The sequence below is a fragment of the Mastigoproctus giganteus genome, chromosome 13 (genome assembly GCF_048544385.1).
Source record: "Mastigoproctus giganteus isolate SK-2022 chromosome 13, ASM4854438v1, whole genome shotgun sequence".
Classification (NCBI taxonomy): Eukaryota; Metazoa; Arthropoda; class Arachnida; order Uropygi; family Thelyphonidae; genus Mastigoproctus; species Mastigoproctus giganteus.
In genome coordinates, this window is record NC_143587.1 from 104,512,157 (window position 1) to 104,535,003 (window position 22,847).

The 22,847-nt window shown below is 38.1% G+C and overlaps 1 protein-coding gene across 1 annotated transcript in view; it reads right to left on the reverse strand.

The window, feature by feature from the left end:
* Positions 1–22,847, reverse strand: part of LOC150076325 (carnitine O-palmitoyltransferase 1, muscle isoform-like) — a 429,351-nt gene that overhangs the window by 268,882 nt on the left and 137,622 nt on the right. The window contains exon 2 of the mRNA XM_090387587.1: positions 18,673–18,837. Within this exon, the coding sequence (XP_090243713.1) occupies positions 18,673–18,813 (141 nt within the window). The 5' untranslated portion in view covers positions 18,814–18,837. The remainder of the gene's footprint in view (positions 1–18,672; positions 18,838–22,847) is intronic.

The following is a 22,847-nucleotide window of genomic DNA, read 5'->3' on the forward strand; positions in this document are numbered from 1 at the left end:
GCAAAAAGGATTCTTCTGCTCCTATGCTTATCTTTAGTGACACTCCGATTTCTAGGCAAAATGATATATCTCTTTTGGGGGATTACCCTGACTTCTAATCTCTCTTGGCACAAGCACATTACAAACATTGCTTCCTCTGCATCTAAAAAGCTTGGTTTTCTCTTTCGCTCTCGGCGTTACTTTTCTTCCGAACAGCTGCTCACTCTGTATAAATCGCAAATCCGCCCTGCCTTGGAATATTGTTCCCACATCTGGGGTGGTGCCCCCAAAACCTCTCTCAGGCTTCTTGATTCTATTCAGAAGAGGGCAGTTAGGTTAATTAATGATTCATCTCTAACAGAGTCTCTCCACTCGCTTTTCCATAGACACACTGTTTCTGCTGCATTCCTCTTCTACAGATACTTCCATGGGCACTGTTCTACTGAATTGGCTTCTATAATTCCCACTCTCTCTTTCAAAACAGTCCGAACACGTGCCGCAACCAGCCAACATCCATTTACTGTCCAACTTCAAACTCACAGAACCAACTTTTCATCTTCCTCATTTATTCATTCAACTGCCGTTTTCTGGAACAACCTTCCTTCATACGTATTTCCTGAAAATTACAATCTACAGAAGTTCAAGTCTAATGTCAACAAATATCTTCTTTCGTCTTCTCAACCTCCAACCCAAGCATGGTACTAAGTACTATAGGTTCTAATACCTCTCGTGTTTGGGGTTCACATAAAAAAAAAAAAAAAAAAAAAAAAAAGCAAAATTCCTATATATCATTGACAAAACCCCATGACCTGCCCTGCCAGCCTGTCTCCATTGCTCAGAAAACTTCATATCTGACTGCACAATTACTCCCAGGTCTATTTCATTTTCTACCACCTTAAGTGTAGTACCACACAGTTGGTACGTTTCTCTGGGGTTACTTCTACCCATATGCAGTACTTTGCATTTGTCAAGGTTAAACTTCAGTTGCCACTTCTTAGCCCATCTGCCCAAATTATCTAGATCCTGTTGCAGTAGCACACTGCCATTACTGTCATTAACAACCCTGCCAACCTTCGTGTCATCTGCAAACTTCGACATTAAGCCTGATATACCTTCATCAATATCATTGATAAATATACAAAACAACAGTGGACCCAACACCGAACCCTGTGGGACTCCACTAATAACATTAGTCCAAGAAGAGCAGCACCCATTGATTACCACCCTCTGTCTTCTCCCACTTAACCATCCTTTTATCCATTGTAGCAACTTACTCTTAATACCATTCTGCTCCAATTTGTACAGTAGTCTTCCATGCGCAACAGTGTCAAAAGCTTTCCTGAAATCCAAGTATATGATATCAAAATTATTTTTTGCATCCAGTTCCTTTGTGACCACATCATAATAACCAATCAAATTTGTCAGACAAGACTTTCCCTTAATGCTGTGTCTGAATTATTGCTGCAGTCTTGTCTAGATGATCCTGCAATGCATCTTTAACCAGTGACTCCATTATTTTACCCGGAGCAGAAGTTAAACTAACTGGTCTGTAATTACTCGTGTCACCCTTCAATCCCCCTTTGTGAACTGGGGATACATTTGCACATCTCCAGTCCGTGGGAACCTCCCCTGAGTCCAAGGACGCTCTCATAATTATGGCTAAGGGTTTGCTTAGTTGCTTTGCCGCCTCCTTTAATATAACTGGATAGGTCCCATCCACCCCAGGTGCTTTTCTTATGTTTAACTTCAACAATTTCTCCTCCACTTTGCTTTCAGTTATTACAAAATCATTAAGTATCCTGCTACAATTTGATAACCTTCTGCCATTTTCAAACCTTAATAATTCCTCATGTGTGAATGTAGATGCAAAATACTCATTCAGTTTGTTTGCTATCTGAGCAGGATCATCAACAGTCGAACCATTGATGTCAAATGAACCAATCAGATTCATTCCCTTCCTTTTAGAGTTTATATAAGTAAAGAAATCCTTGCTGTTTTTCTTAGCATATTTTGCCAAGCATTTCTTGTAATCTGCCTTCGCCTGCCTAACCTCCTTTGTCTCCTGATTACAGACTAGCTTATATCTGCCATAGGCTTCTGAGTCGCTTGATAATTTATATGCATCCCATGCATTTCTTCTTCTCATTAGTTCATTAGATAACCATTTAGGCCTAAACCTTGAACAATATTTCTTAATAGGTATGAAACTTTTAGTAGCTTCCACGATTAATTCCTTGAATGCTTCCCACTTAGAATTTACTGTTGGTAACATCGTCAGTTTATCCTACTGTACAGAATTTAAAAACTGTCGGAGACCACTGTACTCACCTTTATAGAAGCAAAAACCCTTTCCTTTACTCCTGATGGTAACTAAATCCCACATCAGCACACTGTGATCACTGCCACTCAGTAGTTCCTTTATCTGCAAATTCTTAATACACGAATGATCACTGCTGATAACCAGATCAAGAGTATTAGGAAGGTCTACAACCTTCCTAATATGAGGCCTCTACACCTGTATGTAGTACTCAAGATGTGGCCTAATCGCTGCCTTATTCAATAAGATAATCACCTCCTTATTCCTGCCAGTAAAGTTCCTATATATTATTGGCAAAATCCCATGAGCTATCCTGGCAGCTTGTCTGCACTGCTCAGGGAACTTCATATCTGATTGCACAATTACTTCTGGATCTTTTCCATTTTCCACTTCCCTGAGTGTAGTACCGCACAGTTGGTACATTACTCTGTGGTTAATGCTACCCATATGCAGTACTTTACATTGGTCAATGTTAAACTTCAGTTGCCATTTCTCAGGCCATCTGCCTAACTTTTCTAGATTCTGTTGAAGTAGCATAAGATCATTGCAGTCATTAACAATCCCCTGCCAACCACATCTGCAAACTTGGACATTAAGCCTGATATGCCTTCATCAATATCATTAATAAATACAGAAACAATAGTGAGCCCAGCACTGAACACTTCAATAATAACATTTTTCCATGAGGAGCAGTGCTCATTAAAAACCACTCCGTCTTTTTCCACTCAGCCATCCCTTTATCCATAGCAATAACTTGCCTTTAATGCCAGTGCTTCAAATTTGTACAGCAGTCTTTTATGTGCAACAGTATCAAAGCTAAGTTTATGATATAAAAATTATTTTTTTGCATCCTGTTCCTTTGTTAGAACATCATAGTATCCAATCAGATTGGGCAAACAAGACCGCCTCTTAACAAATCCATGCTGACTGCAGTATAATTGTATTTCTATCAAGATGATCCTACATTACTTCTTTAGCGAGTGACTCCATTATTTTCCCTGGAACAGAAGTTAAACTAACAAGTCTAATTATTTGTGTCACCTTTTGATCCCTCTCTTTGTGAATCATGATACATTCACACTTCTCCAGTCCATAGAGAACCCCCTGAATCAAAAGATGCTCAAAATTATGGCTAAGGGTTTGCTTACTTCCTTTGCTGTCTCCCTTAATATAATAGGATAGATCCCATCCACCCCAGGTGCCTTTTTCATGTTTATCTTCAACCATTTCTTTTCCACTCTCCTCTCAGTTATCACAAAATCATTTAGCCCCCACCCCCGTTAGTTTGATAAACTTCAGGTATGCCTGTCCGTAAAGAATTCCTCATATGTGAATGTAAATACAAAGTACCTAGTCAGTTTGTCAGCAACCTGAGTAGGATCACCATCATTTAAGCCATCAATATCAAGTGGACCAATATTATTCAACCCCTTCCTTCATTGGTTAAAAAAACACATCCATTAAGGTCTAAGCCTTAAATGGTATTTCTTAGTTGGTATGAAGAGCCTAGCAGTTTCTACGATTACTTTCCTGAAAGCTTTCCATTTAGAATTTGCTGTTGGTAACATCACCAACTGGTCCCACTGTAGTTACCCTTCCAAAACCTTTCCTTTAACCTTGACAGTAGCTTTTTCTTTAAGTAAATATCACATCAGTGTACTGTGATCACTGCAACCCAGTGGTTCTTTTATCTGCAGATTCTTAATGCATGAATAATCACTGCTGATAATCAGATCGAGAGTATTGCTCCCTCTTGCTGCCTCTCTCACATGCTGCTGCTGCTGTAGAAAACAATAAATCCACAAAAGTCTTGCTGGCGTGTGAGTGACCAATCCATAAGTTCCAGTCAATATCTGGAAGGAAAAAATCCTCATTATACAACATTCTGATTTACTGGTACACTCTATTTCTCTGTATAGTTGTTTGTTATACTCATCATATGAAGTATAACATGCCTATTCTAATTGCTTATTTTACACTCTTCTTTTCTAATAAATGTTTCTATTAAAGTATGCAAAAATTGTGGTTTTTCAGTTGAGGTAAACACGTTTATAGTACTAGCTGTTGACCATTAAAAACTTATTAATTTTCTTTTGTAACTATGTATAAAAACACATGGTTTAAACAGGTTATCGTATATTACATGAAGAAATATGAGATCTATTTTACCAATTCAGTTTTCATTTTCATTATCCAAATTAAACATATATAAATCAATTTTATAAATAAATTGTATGATGGTATAACTGATGACGACTATAGCCAAGGAATACCAAGGTTAATGTATGGTTTTTCCTTTTTTTTTTTTTTAATATCACTGAGTAAAACAAACAAAAAAAAAAAGGATACTAGTATAAGATATGATACAACTGCATCTCTAAACTCTCCCAAGGAATCTACATTTTTTTTTTCCATCATAAAAAAAAAAAAAAAAACAACTTAGTTTTGTTCAATTGATGTATCACATATGAATATATTAATCACATTATATCAAGTAGCTGTATATATTTTTACTGTGTGTATGCCATATTCAAAAATTTCTTTACTTCATATACCATGTCTCCTCCTTCCACTTTTATTTCATCTACTGAATGCATTATAAACAGTCAACAAACTTACAGAATCCATGCACAGTACTATAGGTCTAATATCTTTCATTTTTGGAAGTTTTCATAAAAACACACAATAAATTGCTTAGATGTGCACAGCCTGCATATTCAAGAATGGGGAAATCTGACTCTTTCAGGTATATAATAACAGAATTTATTAAAGTTTGGTTACTAATTAAGTTTTTTTTTTTTTTTGAATAATTTTCAGAGTACCAAGATTTCGGAATACTGAATTGCCAACTCTAATGACCTCTAAATATCTAAAATAAACTTTATCATATATAAACAAAGGAAAATTCTACTTAGAATTTTCCTTTGTTCTTGGACACGTCTTAATACTTCCATGTTTGATACTTTTTCAGTCCATTTAACTTTTTCCATCCTGCGCCAGCACCACATCTCAAAGGCCTAAAGTCTCTTTTTGTCTCTCTTTGTAAGAATCCATATCTCTGCTGCATATAGTGCCACTGACCAGATATATGTCGTTATTATCTTCTTCCTAATTTTCTGTGACATCTTCTTCTGTGTAATCAATGACAGTTTATTCTTGAAAGACTGCTTTGCCATTGCAATTCTGGATTGAATCTCAGTTTGACATGAAATGTCCTATGCAAATAATTGCCCCAGATACCTAAGGTGATCTACCTGTTCTATTCTTACTCCATCGATCTCAATTCGGAAGGGAATAACATTTTACCAATCATCGTTGCCTTTGTTTTCATCACGTTTATCTTAATTCCATACATCAGAGCTTTCTTATTTAGACCTTTGATCATTTTTTGCAGCGTAGAGGTGCAACCTGCTAGTATGGCCTGAGCGTCTGCAAACTTAATAGCCTGTATGTACTTTTCACCTATTTTAATCCTCCACTTCTTATTCCCAAGTGCCTCCTTTATTATCACTAAAGCAAAAGCATTAAACAAACCAGGTGAAAGTAAGCATCCCTGTCTTACTCCCTTGTTAACCTTAGATTTTTCTGTCAGTTCTCACCTCACTCTTATCACTGCATTTTGTCTTCTGTGTAAGTCAGATCAGTCCAATAATCTTCTTGCATCCGATTTTCTCAAGCAATGGGAACAGTTCTCTCCAGATTACTCTAGGAATAAAAAAAGAAACATAGGAATTTTGCTAGCAGGGATAGGGAGGCAATGGTCATGGATGTTGTACAAGGCAATGGTCAGGCCACACCTAGAGTAATTTTTTTTTTTTTTTTTTTGGTAATTGTTGGAGCATAGGCTTCTGTGGCCATAATGCACCTCCCAAGGTTTTTGCAGTACACTGATCCAAGCCCGAGGTGGGAATCGAACCCGCGACCTTTGGGTTGCCAGGCAGGCACTTTACCCACCCGGCTAGCCCGGTCGGCTCCTAGAGTACTATGTACAGGTCTGGAGGCCTCATTTTAGGAAGGATGTAGAGTTGCTAGAACAAGTACAAAGTAATAGTAGTTGTTTGGTTTTTAGGAGCATTAGCAACTAAGGCCATATTGCTCCGGGGATATGCGGTGGTCATTCCCTGACTTTTCCGCATCCTCCATATTTGGTGGTCACGGGCTTGAACCTTGGTCTAATCAAGAAGTGTGTGCTATGCACTGCCCACCTGGCTACGGAGGCACCTACAAGTAGAAAGAAGGACAACAAGATTGGTGAGGGGAACAAAGGGGTGCTCTTACCAAGAAAGGCTTAAGTTCTGCAAATTGCAGCGCCTGGAGAGGAGGCACCTGCAAGGTGATCTGATTGAGGTGTATAAGGCCTTGAATGGGTTGAGCAAGCTGAATGCTGATGGGATTCTTCCTCTTGCTCAGATTAAGAACCTGAGGGGCATAGATTCAAATTGAGGAAAGACAGTTGTAGAATGGATGTGTGGAAGTTTGCCTTTAGCCAGCGGGTGGTTGATTGGTGGAACAGACTTCCATCTTCTGTTGTAGAAGTTGATAACCTAAATAAATTTAAGGCTGAGCTGGACAGGCATTTTGGAATGAATGGAGGGGTGAAATGGGAGGTTTTTTTTTGGTTTTTTTGGCTGATACTGCATAAGCTTGCTTTCTTGCGTTGTATGCCTCTACTAATACTAATGCTAATGCTAATTTCAATTCTGTTATTTGTATACAGTAAAATATGAACTGGTTGAATACTTTATCGCAGAAAGCCTCAAATTATGTAAATTCAATCTGTAACATTTGTTAGTGCATTTGCATCATTACTACATAGTTTAATTTTTTAGACAAACCGAAGTTTGTACATTGGCATTATGATTGTAACATCTCATACTGTAATCCTTAAATCAGGTGTTAGTTTGAGACTACCTAGTTTGAGGCTTTCTGTCCTAAAATATTTGTTTAAGAAGCACACCTTATGACATCTCTCATATTGTGTAAATAAGTCACAACTCGGTTGTCACCTCTTATACCACTAGGAACAAACCCGCTCATTGATGAAAAGCCAAATAGCTTTGGAACACTGTGAGTGGCAGTACCCAACCGAAAATAAGTATTAGAAGTCTTCTCTAATGGGGAAGAATTACTTATTTGAAGTATAAGGAGGGCAACACATTGTAAAGGATTTCACAATATGATACCAATGTACAAACTTTGTTTTGTCTAAAAAATTCAACTATGTAGTAATAATGCAAATGCAGTCACAGCACTGTATACTATATTCATCATTCATAGAACTTTTTTTACCTTATAATGGAAGTTAAGTGATATATCAATTTAAAACATTTTTATGTACTAATTTATAGATACTGACTGACACCTTTATTACTCTTATACAGACTTTTATATTACTCTTAAAACTATAGTAGGTGAAAAAGTATGTCAGCATGTACAAGTTAAAAACATTAAAGATTTTACAAAAATTATTATTCTGTTGTTTGCACAACTGCTGTATTGAACAGCAAATAACTAAAAAAATTGCTGTATTGAACAGTAGTAGTAGTAGTAGTAGCAGTGGCACTTGATGCAAGAAAGCAAGTGTAGGAGCTTATGCAGCATCAGCCAAAAAAAAAAAAAAAAAATCACACCATACCCTCCAATTGCCTGTCCAGTTCCTCCTTAAATTTATTTAACCTATCAACTTCCACAACGACAGATGGAAGTTTGTTCCAGCAATTAACCACCCGCTGGCTAAAGGCAAATTTCCGCACATCTATTCTACATCTATCCTTTCTTAATTTGAACTTATGTCCCCGTAGGTTCGTATTCTGAACAAGTGGGAGGATCCCATCAGAATTCGGCGTGCTCAACCCATTCAAGGCCTTATAGACCTCAATCAGATCACCGCGCAGGTGCCTAGTCTCCACCCACTGCAATTTGCAGAACTTAAGCCTCTCTTGGTAAGAGGATCCCTTCATTCCCCTCACCAATCGTGTTGCTCTTCTCTGTACACGCTCAAGCAAATCTACATCCTTCCTAAAATGAGGCCTCCAGACCTGTATGCAGTACTCAAGCCGTGGCCTGACCATTGCCTTATACAGAGGGACAATCACCTCCTTTTCCCTGCTAGCAAAATTCCTATACATCATTGACAAAACCCCATGACCTGCCCTAGCAGCCTGTCTACATTGCTCAGAAAACTTCATATCTGACTGCACAATTACTCCCAGGTCTTTTTCATTTTCTACCACCTTAAGTGTAGTACCACACAGTTGGTACGTTTCTCTGGAGTTACTTCTACCCATATGCAGTACTTTGCATTTGTCAAGGTTAAACTTCAGTTGCCACTTCTTAGCCCATCTGCCCAAATTATTTAGATCCTGTTGCAGTAGCACACTGCCATTACTGTCATTAACAACCCTGCCAACCTTCGTGTCATCTGCAAACTTCGACATTAAGCCTGATATACCTTCATCAATATCATTGATAAATATACAAAACAACAGTGGACCCAACACCGAACCCTGTGGGACTCCACTAATAACTTTAGTCCACGAAGAGCAGCACCCATTGATTACCACCCTCTGTCTTCTCCCACTTAACCATCCTTTTATCCATTGTAGCAACTTACCCTTAATACCATTCTGCTCCAATTTGTACAGTAGTCTTCCATGCGCAACAGTGTCAAAAGCTTTCCTGAAATCCAAGTATATGATATCAAAATTATTTTTTGCATCCAGTTCCTTTGTGACCACATCATAATAACCAATCAAATTTGTCAGACAAGACTTTCCCTTAACAAACCCATGCTGTGTCTGAATTATTGCTGCAGTCTTGTCTAGATGATCCTGCAATGCATCTTTAACCAGTGACTCCATTATTTTACCCGGAACAGAAGTTAAACTAACTGGTCTGTAATTATTCGTGTCACCCTTCGAACCTCCTTTGTGAATTGGGGATACATTTGCACATCTCCAGTCCGTGGGAACCTCCCCTGAATCCAAGGATGCTCTCATAATTATGGCTAAGGGTTTGCTTAGTTGCTTTGCCGCCTCCTTTAATATAACTGGATAGATCCCATCCGCCCCAGGTGCCTTTCTTATGTTTAACTTCAACAATTTCTCCTCCACTTTGCTCTCAGTTATTACAAAATCATTAAGCACACTGCTACAATTTGATAACCTTCTTCCATTTTCAAACTGTAATGATTCCTCACGTGTGAATGTAGATGCAAAATACTCATTCAGTTTGTTTGCTATCTGAGCAGGATCATCAACAGTCGAACCATCGATGTCAAGTGGACCAATCCTATTCAGCCAATTCCTTTTAGAGTTTAAATAAGTAAAGAAATCCTTGCTGTTTTTCTTAGCATCTTTTGCCAAAGATTTCTCGTAATCCGCCTTTGCCTGCCAAACCTCCTTTGTGACCTGATTACAGACTAGCTTATATCTGCTACAAGCTTCTGCGTCGCCTGATAATTTATATGCATCCCGTGCATTTTTCTTCTCTGTCACGAGTCTCATTAGTTCATTTGATAACCATTTAGGCCTAAACCTTGAACAATATTTCTTCATCGGTATGAAAAGTCTAGTAGCTTCCACGATTAATTCCTTGAATGCTTCCCACTTAGAATTTACTGTTTGTAACATCGTCAGTCGATCCCACTGTACAGAATTTAAAAACTGTCTGAGACCACTGTACTCCCCTTTACGGAAACAAAAACCCTTTCCTTTACCCCTGACGGTAGTTACCTCTTTGAGTAAATCCCACTTCAGCACACTGTGATCACTGCCACCTAGTGGTTCCTTTATCTGCAAATTCTTAATACACGAATGATCACTGCTGATAACCAGATCAAGAGTATTACTTTCTCTGGTTGCCTCTCGAACATGCTGCTGCAGAAAACAATCATCCAATAAATCCACAAAAGTCTGACTAGTGTGTGAGTGACCAACCCACAAGTTCCAGTCAATATCTGGGAAGTTAAAATCCCCCATTATAAGACATTCTGATTTACTGGCCCACTCTATTTCTCTGTACAATTGTTCATTGTACTCATTCGAGTAATTAGGCCTATAACACACTCCTACTCTTATTTTTGCTTTTGCAGTGCTTATGTCACACCAAACTGACTCAACAGTGCACTGTCCATCTATATCAACTGGATGCACTTCTTTTGATTTTATGTTTTTCTTAATTAACAGCATAACACCTCCTCCCTTTCTGTCCTGTCTATCCTTTCTGTACACATTGTACTCCCCAAATTCCAGTTCTGCATTCCTTATATCTTTGTGACACCACGTCTCTGCTATCCCAACAATATCCGCCTTTGATGTCTTGACCAACACTTCAAATTCATCAAATTTATTTACTATACTTCTAGCATTGGTATACATGCAAGCATACATGCTCCTATGCCTATTCCTTGTTACCCTAACACATCCCATATACCCAACTATTCCAGGATGACTGCCATTCGTCCCTGAAACCCCCAACACCCCTCGCTCCAGGTCGCCTCTTATTCTAATAGAAGTTGTGCAAGAATCACCTTCACCTCTGCCTGCGGTTACTGTTAAACTATTAGTCTTTGTATCCCCCCAAGCTAGCAGTTTTCCGACCCACCTAACACTGCCTCGATAGCATCAGCAAATATTCTTGCACCCTTTGTATTTAAGTGTATCCCATCCCTGTAGAAGCAATCTCTCCTGTTAACAAGTACAGTCCAGGCTGAAAAAAATTCTACCCCTTGAGCCTTGCACAATCTTTCCAGGGCCGAATTGATCGACAAGGCTCTCATCATATACTCCCTCCTATCGTGTCTGGGCAGAATTGCAGACACTTTCAAATTCAACCCTAATTCTCTGCTTTTTTTCAACAGTGACCTGTACTTGTTGAGTAATTCTGCCGGTCTCCTACTCTTAATATCATTAGTGCCAACGTGTACAACTATATCACCTTTTGTGCCCTTGAAAGATGATATCCGCTCTACAACGTCATCAACCTTTGCCCCTGGCAGACATAGCCCGATCCTGTTCCACCTATCCTTTTTACATAGCATGTTCCCCGTTTCCCTGACAATAGAGTCACCAACAACTAATAGTTCCTGTGGGACCAGCGCATTCTGCCTTGGGGGTTGCCGCTGCGTTGCGTGATGACCAAGTGCAAGCTCTGGCGTTGATGTGGGCAGCTGAGAGCTTGATGGGCCCCCTCAATTTATTTCCTTCGAGGGCATCCACCCTGTCCTGCAAACTCTCATATAGGCCCATAACAACGCTGAGTTGTCGCCTGATTTCCTTACACTCCTTACATCGCGCACACACAAAGACATCCCCCATGGCAATATCATGTTCCGTTCCAGAGAGTTCGGAAAACATTTCACAAGTCGCACATTTTTTTAGGCTGTGACGCGTTGGAGAATCGCCCACCTCAGTTCTCCCCCGAGTCACAACACTCCTGCCACTTTGTGCCCGTTGCTTTGCTGCTCTAGTTCGGGGCATGGTAGTTTAAATTAATAAAATCAATAAATTAAATGTCAGTAGTATTTGAATAGAAACTATGAAATAGAAACAGTGAAGCGTATTACTATATAATTATGCGTTAGAGCTACCTCAATTAAAAAATTTGAATTCCCTACAAAAACTTTGAATTCCCTATATACAAAAACAATGGCTACAAAAATCGAACAAAAATAACGGTTTTACCTATCGTAAGTAAAATCCACAAAAACTCTTTATCTAAATTAAAATAAAAAATAACCAGCGTAACTATAACTATATGACTACGTATTAAGTACAATATAAAACAACAATCATGTAAATAAAAGGCAAACACTTATCGTTTTTGCGGAGCCTGTAACTGTCAGCTGTAACTCAGTAAATAACTGACTCAGTTATTTACTGAGTCAGTTGCTCTGACTCAGTAAATAACTGAGTCAGAGCAACCCTTTCTGAGACAACGATAAGCTTAGTATCAGGCTTAGTATAGTATAACAATATCTTCCAGTGTAATATAGAAATGTGGGAGACAGATATTATCCTCTATGCTCCTGAGAAAAATAATAACGCATCCCCCCCCTCATTCCCAACAGCCATTTTGCATTGTGTATTTTGGCTGAACACAGCTGAAATACCTGATACATATGTACTGTTAATGAAAGAGAAAGAAGATGCTGTTTACTAATTTTTAACTTATATAGAGAGTGATGTCTGGCATAATGACAGTTATACATAAATTCATCTAACAGCAGCTTAAATCAAAATTCAAATCAAGTCGTGCATTGTAAATTTACGCTAGTAAATCATACACATAAAAGCAGTATTCATTTTTAACTGCAATTTTTAGTTTCCCTAGGTTTTGTATTTTGTTTATTTCCTTTATTTGTAAAAATTTATTTTATAAAAACAATTTTTGTATAAATGTTGTTTTCAAATATCAACGTATATTATATGGCACCTTAATTTCTCAATAATCAAAATAAACTGATTTTCTGGATGAGCCAGTGCAGTTTACCTGTATAAATTAATCTACAGCTTCAAATAATTTAAGGTGCTACCAAAGTGCTTAAGTACTTTGGGCTTAAGTATCCATTTCCATGAAATCCATTGCCACATATATCCAATACTAATATATTATAACTCAGCTCTGAACAAAACTCTCTACTGTTCGGGCAGAAGGTATACATCCTTCAATGATATCAGTCTGTTCTCATTTGGGTGCAAGGTCTGTTGTATCCTTAATATTAGTCCACATTATGACCACTCCTGTGTTTTCGAACTGGATGTTCATCCACACCTGTTGGCACACATCTTACACAGTGAGAACTGTTAAATGTGATACTGCAGATTCGTGTCATGCAGTCCACATGAAGCACTTGATCAACATGAGCAAGGGATATGATCTGAAGAACTTCAAAAAGAGGATCATTGGTACTGGTTGAAGGGTGGCAGTATTATGGAAACTGTGAATTTTGTGGGGTGTTCGCAGAGTGCTGTAGTTAAAGTGTTGTGAGAGCGGATAGACAGTAGCAGAGCAGCAGTCTCCAAGCCAATGGTGGGCACCCTCACATTGTCTATGGGCATGGTGAATACAGGCTGTCCTGCCTTGTGCATTCTGATAGGTGGAAAGTAGTGGAATGACTGACCACGGACTTTAAACAGTGGATGATCATAGTGTTGATTGTGCAGCGCCAGAGGTTCCCCCCCCAACTCCGCTCACAGAGGATGATAAGCAGTGTTGCCAAGACCACAATTCAGCAAATCCTCTTCTGTATGGTCCTTCAAGGTACTCATGCTTATAGCCACCCACGGTCAACGGCACCTGAAGTTTGCATCTGAACAGCCTCATTGGACCATTGTCAAGTGAAGAAAGGTTACCTTTTCCAATAAATCACACTTCCTGCAATGTCGCATGGATGGTAAGTGAAGGGTATGGCAACAATATGCAGAGAGGAATCACTTCGACAAAGAAACAAGTAGGAGGTGTCAGTGTTTTACTATGAGGAATGTTTTCCTGCAAAAATCTCTTGGAGCCCTCATACTCCTAGACCACACTCCGAATGATCAAAATTACCTATATCCATTTTGGCTGGTCAGGTATACCCCTTTGTTGTGACTATCTTCTTGGATGGCAGAAGTGTGTTCCAGACAATACTGGCAGGTTGCCAGTACTGTTTGGTTGTTCAACACACATGAAAGTGACTTCCAAGTGCTATCCTAGCTATTGAATTCACCAGATACATATCCTGTAAAATATTTCTGGAATTACTTGGATTGATGGACTAGGAATTTGATCTTCCATCATAGACAACTGCAAATCTATAGGACACAATCCTCGCAACACGGTAAAACATACCTCCTGCAAAGTTCAGAGGCTTTATAGAGTCCACAACCAGTGCCAGACCAAGGTATTTCCGTAGCCTGAGCAGAAAGATTTTTCGCCATCCGTTACTAAGGATGTATATATTTTTTGCCACATTGTTCTTCTGTTTTTGGTGCCCTTTAAATAATGGTGCCCCAGGCAAGAGCCCTGCTAGCCTGTACTTTAATCAGGAACTGTCCACAACTCACCACGTGGTGACAGTATTGGCAGCAACAAGAGAATATATACCCACTATTAGGCAGGTAGTCATAATGGTTTTCACTGGACAGTGTATTTTCAATATTAATACCAACTTAATTAAGTAATACTGATCAGTTTATCTAAACCAATATTACTGGTTTAATTAATTGATTAATTAATGTTTTATTAATGATACGTGAAGGCATACACAGGGTTGATGTCTAAGTTTGCCAATGATACAAAGGTTGGCAGAGTAGTTAATCACAGTAATCATGGTATGCTACTGCAACAAGATCTGAACAAATTACATGGACAGGCTAGGAAGTGGCCAGTGAAGTTTAATATTGACTAATGCAAGGTACTTCATATGGAAATCAGTAATTCCAGATTAATGTACCAGGTGTGTGTAGTACTACACTAAGGGCAGTGAAAAATGAAAAGGTCTTGAGGATAATTGTGCAGTCAGATATGAAGTTCTCTGAGCAGTGCAGACAGGCTGCCAGGACAGCTCATTGGGTTTATTTGTCAATGATATACAAAATATTTTGCCTGTAGGGATAAAGACGTGATTCCACCGTACAAGGCAATGGTTAGGCCACATCTTGAGTATTACATACAGGTCTGGAAGCGTCATTTTAGGAAGGCCATGGATCTGTTGGAATTGGTGCAAAGAAGAGCAACAAGATTGGTGAGGGAGCAAAAAGGTACTTATACGAGGAAAGGTTTCTGTTTTGCAAATTAGTGTCTGGACACTAGGCACCTACAAGGAGATCTGATTGAAGTGTTTAAGGCTTTGGAATGGTTTGTGTAAACTCAATGATGGTGGAACCTTTTCTTTCTCAGACTATACATGAGGGGAGCATAAATTCAAATTGAGATGGTTGCAGGTCAGATGTGCAGAAATTTGCTTTCTGGCAAGTGGTTAATTGTTTGGACACACTCCTATCTGGTGTTATCGAGGTGAGCAGTTTGAATAAATTCAAAGAAAAACCAGATAAATGATTAGAGGGAATGGACAGTTGAAATGGGAAGTGTTGGTTTTTTTTTTTGGCTGATGCTGTACATGCACTTGTGCATTTTCCACTACTAGCACCACTAATTGATTTGTGGTGGTGGTAGTAGTAGAAGTAGTTTAAAACTGATTTTTTATCTGTTGTGGCTTACTGCTTTGCTTATTCACTATGTGCTTCCATTTAATATGAGATAACACTGAAAAACAGATACTGATTTCTGCTGTTTTTGGTATCCACAGTATTGGTATCATATACACCCTAATACGTACATCTGAAATGCATATCATGGTACAACTGCATGCTCTCTGCATAAATAATGTTTATTTCTCAGGCCATTGGTTTGAGTTGGTAGTTAAATGGTCTTAACACCAAAGCTGACTTCTTAGGCATCAGTATCTCTACTTGGGACTGACTAATGTAAATTCCACTCTAAGAACAAAAATAAAAATTGCCAATCCTACTGTACTCTCTTATATTTAAGAAAATTTCAAAAGATAGGTCCAGTGATTGTCCTTAAAATCCTCAGATCAACTTTTTTCTCTATAGAAGAGAAAAGCACAGGAGTTTATGATATCTTGTGGCATTAAAACATTATACTTTGATACCAGCACAATTTAATTTTTCTTTTGATTTTTGAATGAGAAAAAAAAAAAAAAAAAAATTTGCTCAGAAAGATTCACAATTATTAACTTATGCTAGTACAGTGCATTCCAGTTAATTGGGGCACCGGCTAATCGAGGCAAATTATGAAGAACAGAAACAAAACAAATATTTAGCCTAAATTTGTTCCGCTTATTTGGGCCAACTCGCTGCTTAATTGGGGCAATGAAGGTCTTGATTGAACAATAAACTATATTTATATGGCGCGCACAAACATCTAAATATAGTTTATTGAACAATAAACTAATTTAGATAGTTCGTAACAAAGAGATCATGCGAGCAGCAGCCGAATCAGTTATTGCGAAGTCGTGTTGTACAGTGGTTGTTTTACGTTTGTTCTGTGTCGTGGTAATCGGATTCTGAAGACATTTTGCTTGCAGTTGTTTATGATCACACTAGGTACAAATGTATACATCTTGTGGGTTAGAATAGATTAAAAACTGTACCAAAACAGTGAACTGATTTTGGTTTCCCCTTCCCCCTTTTTTCAGTACATTTAAGACCCCTGTCAAGATGCCACGTAAAGATTTGTCGCTTTCAGAAAAAATCACTATTCTTGACAAGATAAAAAGTCAACCTCCTAACATCAGTCATCGTCAGCTAGCGGAGATAATAAATTTGTCAAAATCTACAATTTCACGACTGCTACAGCAACAAGAAAAACTTAGGAGTGGACATTGCACGTGTATTTAAAGAAAACATCTCATAAGCGAAAGAGGGAAGGCAAAGATCCAGACATCGAAGATGCTTTGAATCGATGGTTTTCCACTGTATCTAAACGAGGAGTGCGTGTAGGCGGCCCTATGCTAAAAACCAAGTCAGAAGAATTGGGCAAAAAGCTAGGTCACATAAATTTCAAAGCGACGGATGGTTGGTTGTCTCGATGGATGTGTAGACATGACATTAGTTACAAAAAAGAACATGGCGAGAAGGACAGTGCTGATGCTATGAGTGCTGAGCAATGAAAATCTGAAAAACTGCCAGAGTTGCTTAAAAAATTTAGTGGGGATGACATTTACAATGCCGATGAAACAGGTCTGTATTATCATGCTATGCTGGATGGTTCCCTCAGTGTTCAAAGAAAGCAATGGATCATGTAACAGTGTTGTGCTGCTCAAACATGTCAGGAAATGATAAACTCAAACTTTTGGTTATTGGTAAAAGTGCCAAACCTCGTTGTTTCAAGGGGCTTACAATAGGCAGTTTGCCAGTTTCGTATTATGCCAATAAGGTGTGGATGACCACATATATTTTTATGCAATGGCTAATGAACTGGGACGCAGAACTGCAATGGAAGTCCAGAAAAATTCTGTTGATATTGGACAACTGCACCCCACACTTTAACGTAGCTGGTTTAAAAAATATTGAACTTGGAATTTTTACCCCCTAACACCACATCCCTGATACAGCCTATGGACATGGGAATTATAAAAAATTTGAAGACCTATTATTGCAGAAAGCTGGTTAATCACATCCTTGAAGCAATTTAAGAAAATCTGCTGACATCATCTTCGAAATCAATAGAGGTTAATGCAAAAGTTTCAATGTTAAAAGCTGTACAATTTATCGCCGATAGCTGGCGAGGAATAAGCAGCAAAACAATTCGGAATTGTTTTGCTAAATGTGGTTTCACAACTAATTGTGATTCAGACGCGATAAGCTGTACAGAAAATGAAATGGTTATGGAACTGCAACAGGTCCGAAATTGTGAACAATTTTTAATGATTGATGATAATCTTTCAATGCCACAATGAAAATGAAGATTATGAGGAAACGCTTATTGAACAAATTGCAGCAAAACACTCAGAGACACCAAAAGACCAAGAAAATGATGACGATGATATACCTAAGTGAGTGACTAACCAGGATGCCAGGAAATGTATCGCTGAATTGAGATGTTATTTCATGCAGGAAGGCAGTCCTTTATCAGTATTAGATACCTGCGCCGACTTTGTTCAATTGCAGTCTATAAAGAGAACATCAGGGTACACTTCATAATTTTTTTCAAAGTAAGAACCCTTAAGTAATGTGTAACCTTTGCTTGACATGGACATTATTCTGTACTGTATCTTCATTTTACATATGCACATTTTGTTTGCTTTTAGCTTTAGTTATTTTTAAATAAATGTTTGTACCAATATAACTTAAATACAGTGTGCTTTCTTTAAATACCACATTCCTTTTATTTTATTCATACATTTTTGCCTGCGTTAGAATGTGCTTTTCAGCTCATTAAAATTCACTTAATTGGGCCAAAGTGATCTGTCCCAATTAACCGGAATCAACTGTATATGAATATCAGGACGTGTAACTGAAAATTAGCACATATGTTACAAATAAAAAAACTAATGTCATTATGATTATAATAATTTAAAAAGTTAAGAGCAAAGCACTGCACCAAGCAGGCAAAAAAAAAAAAAAAAAAATCACTTAGAAATATTCAAAACTAACCACCCTATAAGCATTTTAAGTTGGGATGGTTTTTCACCTCATGCCAACAACCTGTATTACAGAATTCTGGCTAACAATGGCAGACCAATCAAATTTTACTAATTTTGCATTTAAATATCATAACACAATCCTAATTTTAAGGGGAAAAAATTAACATAATTTATAATGATTTATTTTTTTCAGTGATATTTACAATTAATTTCATCTACTTACTAAAGACCTCATCCATCTTCTCTTCCATGACCTTTGTCCACTTTTCCATATTAGATGCAAAACTTCCCAATCATAATTAATATTAACACCTTCATGAGTAATAGCAAAGCTGAAAGCAACAGCAGAGTGTGCATCTGTCATAGTTTGCTGAGGTAATATTTAATCCTAAAAAGATTATAAAAGGAAAAAAAATTTGTGGTAATGTGATTACTACACTGATATCTCATAAAAAGCAATATAAAAACTATAAAGTTCACTAAACTTTGTTATACTGCAACAAATTTACATCTTGCAAAACATTAAATTAATATTAGTTACTATGAGTATAAGTAGTGGCAAATGATGCAAAAAGGCAAGTTTATAAAACATCAGCAAAAAAAAAAAAAAAAAAAAAAAAAATCACTCCTTTTTTCATATCACCTATCTATTCACAAAATAATTTATCTAGGAATTTATTCTTTCTTGAATTTATTCAAACTACCCACTTCTACAACACCAGATGAAAGTTTATTCAAACACTCAACTATCCACTCTCCTCACTAATCTTGTTCTTCTTCTCTACAACTGTTCCAACAGATCCACATCCTTCTGAAAATGAGGCCTCCATACGTGTATGCAATATTCATAACATGGCCAAACCACTGCCTTATACAATGGGATAATCAACTCCTTATCCCTGCTGGCAAAATTCCTGTATATCACTGACAAAGCCCCATGAGCTGTCCTGGCAGCCTGCTCTGCTCAGATAACTTCATATCTAACTGCACAATTACTTCCAGGACTTTTTCACTGACTGCGTGGCAGCATTTTGAAATCCATACAGTCAATGCTTTCATCTGGAATTACTGCTATCTATATGCAGTACCTTGCATTTGTCAATATCAAACTTCTCCACACATCTACCTAATTTTTCTAGATATTTTTGCTGTTGAAAACCCTGATTACTGTCATTAACCACCCTACTAACCTTCTTTCATCTGCAAGCTTAGACTTTAAGCCTGATGTCTTCATTAATAACATTAATAAATACAGAAAACAATGATGGGCCTGGCAAACCCTGAGGAACTGTTGTTTTGTATATTTATCAATGATATTGATGAAGGTATATCAGGATTAATGTCGAAGTTTGCAGATGATACAAAGGTTGGCGGGGTCATTCATGACAGTAATGACAGTGTGCTACTGCAACAGGAACTAGAAAATTTGGGCAGATGGGCTGAGAAGTGGCAACTGAAGTTTAACACTGACAAATGCTGTTTGTTGTTTGTTATTTGGTTTTTAGGAGCATTAGCAACTGAGGCCACATTGCTCTGGGGATATGCGGTGGTCATTCCCTGACCTTTCCGCATCCTCCGTATTTGGTGGTGATGGGCTTGAACCCCGGTCTAATCAAGAAGCGTGTGCTATGCACTGCTGCTCCTACCCACCTGGCTATGGAGGCGCCATTGACAAATGCAAAGTACTGCATATGGGTAGAAGTAACTCCAGAGAACCATACCAACTGTGTGGTACTACACATAGGGAATAGAAAATGAAAATGATCTGGGAGCAATTGTGCAGTCAAATATGAAATTTTCTGAGCAGTGCAGGCAGGCTGCCAGAGCAGATCATGGGGTATTGTCAATGATATGCAGGAATTTTGCTAGTAGGGAAAAGAAGGTGATTATCCCTTTGTATAAGGCAATGGTCAGGCCACACCTTGAGTACTGCATACAGGTCTGAAGGCCTCATTTTAGGAAGGATGCGGAGTTGCTTGAGCGAATACAGAGAAGGGCAACAAGATTGGCGAGTGGAATGAAAGGGTGGTCTTACCAAGAAAGGCTTAAGCTCTGTAAATTGCAGCATCTGGAGACTAGGCACCTGCGAGGTGATCTGATTGAGGTGTATAAGGCCTTGAATGGGTTGAGCAGGCTCAATAGTTGATTGCAAAAATAAACTACTACCATCTGTCGTTGTGGAAGTTGATAGCTCAAATAAATTCAAGGAGGAAATAGACAAATGGTTAGAAGGAATGGATGTGTGAAATGTTTTTTTTTTTTTTTTTTTTTGGCTGATGCTATATAAGCTTGCTTTCTTGCATCACACGCCCTATTACTACTTCTCTAATAACCGTAGTACAGGAGAGCAGTCTATTGACAACCACTCCTTGTCCTCTCACACTCAACCATCCCTTTATCCATAGCAGTAACTTAACACTAATGCACCAAACTGTACTCATCTTGGTAAAACACATAGGATATGTGTACAGAATACACAGTATGGATCGAGACATTCAGCAAACTGGAGCTGACAACAGCTAATATATGGACTGATGATGGATAAAAAGGTAAAAAAAAGCCTCAACAATTCATTTTGAGGGAAGTGGACCATAATCTGCCACTCTGGTCCAGTACGGATTGGCAGAATGACCGTATTTGGCAGTCAGGGGGTTGAACCCTGGTCCACTTATAAAGAGTGTGTGTGTGTGTGCGCGCGCGCTACTGCACTCAAGCTCCTGACTACTCGGCTACGGAGACCTTGATGATGAGTAAGTTACAATAATGCATAGGACCTTATTTATTAACTGAATAAAATATCCTAATATTCATGTGATATAAGAGTGGTCATTACTAAAAGTATAATTCAAGGATGCCTAATATACAAAGTCGGGTTTGTCTTAAAGTTTTGTGTAGTGATGATGCAAATGCACTAAACAATGTGATAATTTGAATTTTACATAGTGGAGGCTATTAGCCCTAAAATTTTATTAGTCTAAGAAGTATTTTTGGCATCTCTTGTATTACATAAATAAATCATAACCGGGTCATTGACTTGTATACCTCTGGGTACCTATTTGTTCACCAACGAGAGACCAAACAGCTTTGAAACAAGAATTTCACAATATGAAATGTTTTAAAAGCAATACAAACTTCAGTTTGCCTTAAAATTCCACTATGTAGTAATGATGCATCTGGACTAAATCAATGTCTAATTCTTCCTTAAATTTATTCAAACTATTCACTTCCACATTACCAGGTGAAAGTTTGTTCCAACAATCAGCTGCCTATTGGCTAAAAGCAAATTTCTGCACAATGCTATTTACCTATCAGTGCTTCTGTACCTACTGAAAAATTTTTTAGTGTACAACATAATTTGCTGTCTTTCATACAGGAATCCCTCCTTCACAGACCCTTGTATTACAATTTAATGATTCCTTTCTAATTAAAGTAGTATCTGCTGGAATTCCACCCCTACTGCATGCATATGCCCCCTCATTCATTATGATGATGATATTAAAATATGGACTATCTCTATCCCACTTCAGGAAGAACAGCAAAACAAAGTTCTCACTTATTAATAATGTTATTGCTGGTTAATAATTATTTTAGCCTTCATACTAATCCTGATAAGTGTGCCCACATTTCTTTCACAAGAAAACTGCTCCTTTTAATCTTACTCTTCTTGATGAATCTCAGCAAGATCTCCTTTAGAAATCAGTTCTCCATTATAAAGATCTTTTGGGATAGTCTTCAATACTGGAGATGTGCAAATGTATCCCCAATTCACAAAGGGCGATCGAAGGGTGACACAAGTAATTACAGACCAGTTAGTTTAACTTCTGTTCAGGGTAAAATAATGGAGTCACTGGTTAAAGATGCATTGCAGGATCATCTAGACAAGACTGCAGCAATAATTCAGACACAGCATGGGTTTGTTATGGGAAAGTCTTGTCTAACAAATTTGATAGGATATTATGATGTGGTTACAAAGGAACTGGATGCAAAAAATAATTTTGATATCATATATTTGGATTTCAGGAAAACTTTTGACACTGTTGTGCATGGAAGACTATTGTACAAATTGGAGCAGAATGGTATTAAGGGTAAGTTGCTACAATGGATAAAAGGATGGTTAAGTGGGGAAGACAGAAGGTGGTAATTAATGAGTGCTGCTCTTCGTGGACTAATGTCATTAGTGGAGTCCCACAGCGTTCGGTCCACTGTTGTTTTGTATATTTATCAATGATATTGATGAAGGGATGAAGTATATCAGGCTTAGTGTCGAAGTTTGCAGATGATACAAAGGTTGGCAGGGTTGTTAATGACAGTAATGGCAGTGTGCTACTGCAACAGGATCTAAATAATTTGGGCAGATGGGCTAAGAAGTTGCAACTGAAGTTTAACCTTGACAAATGC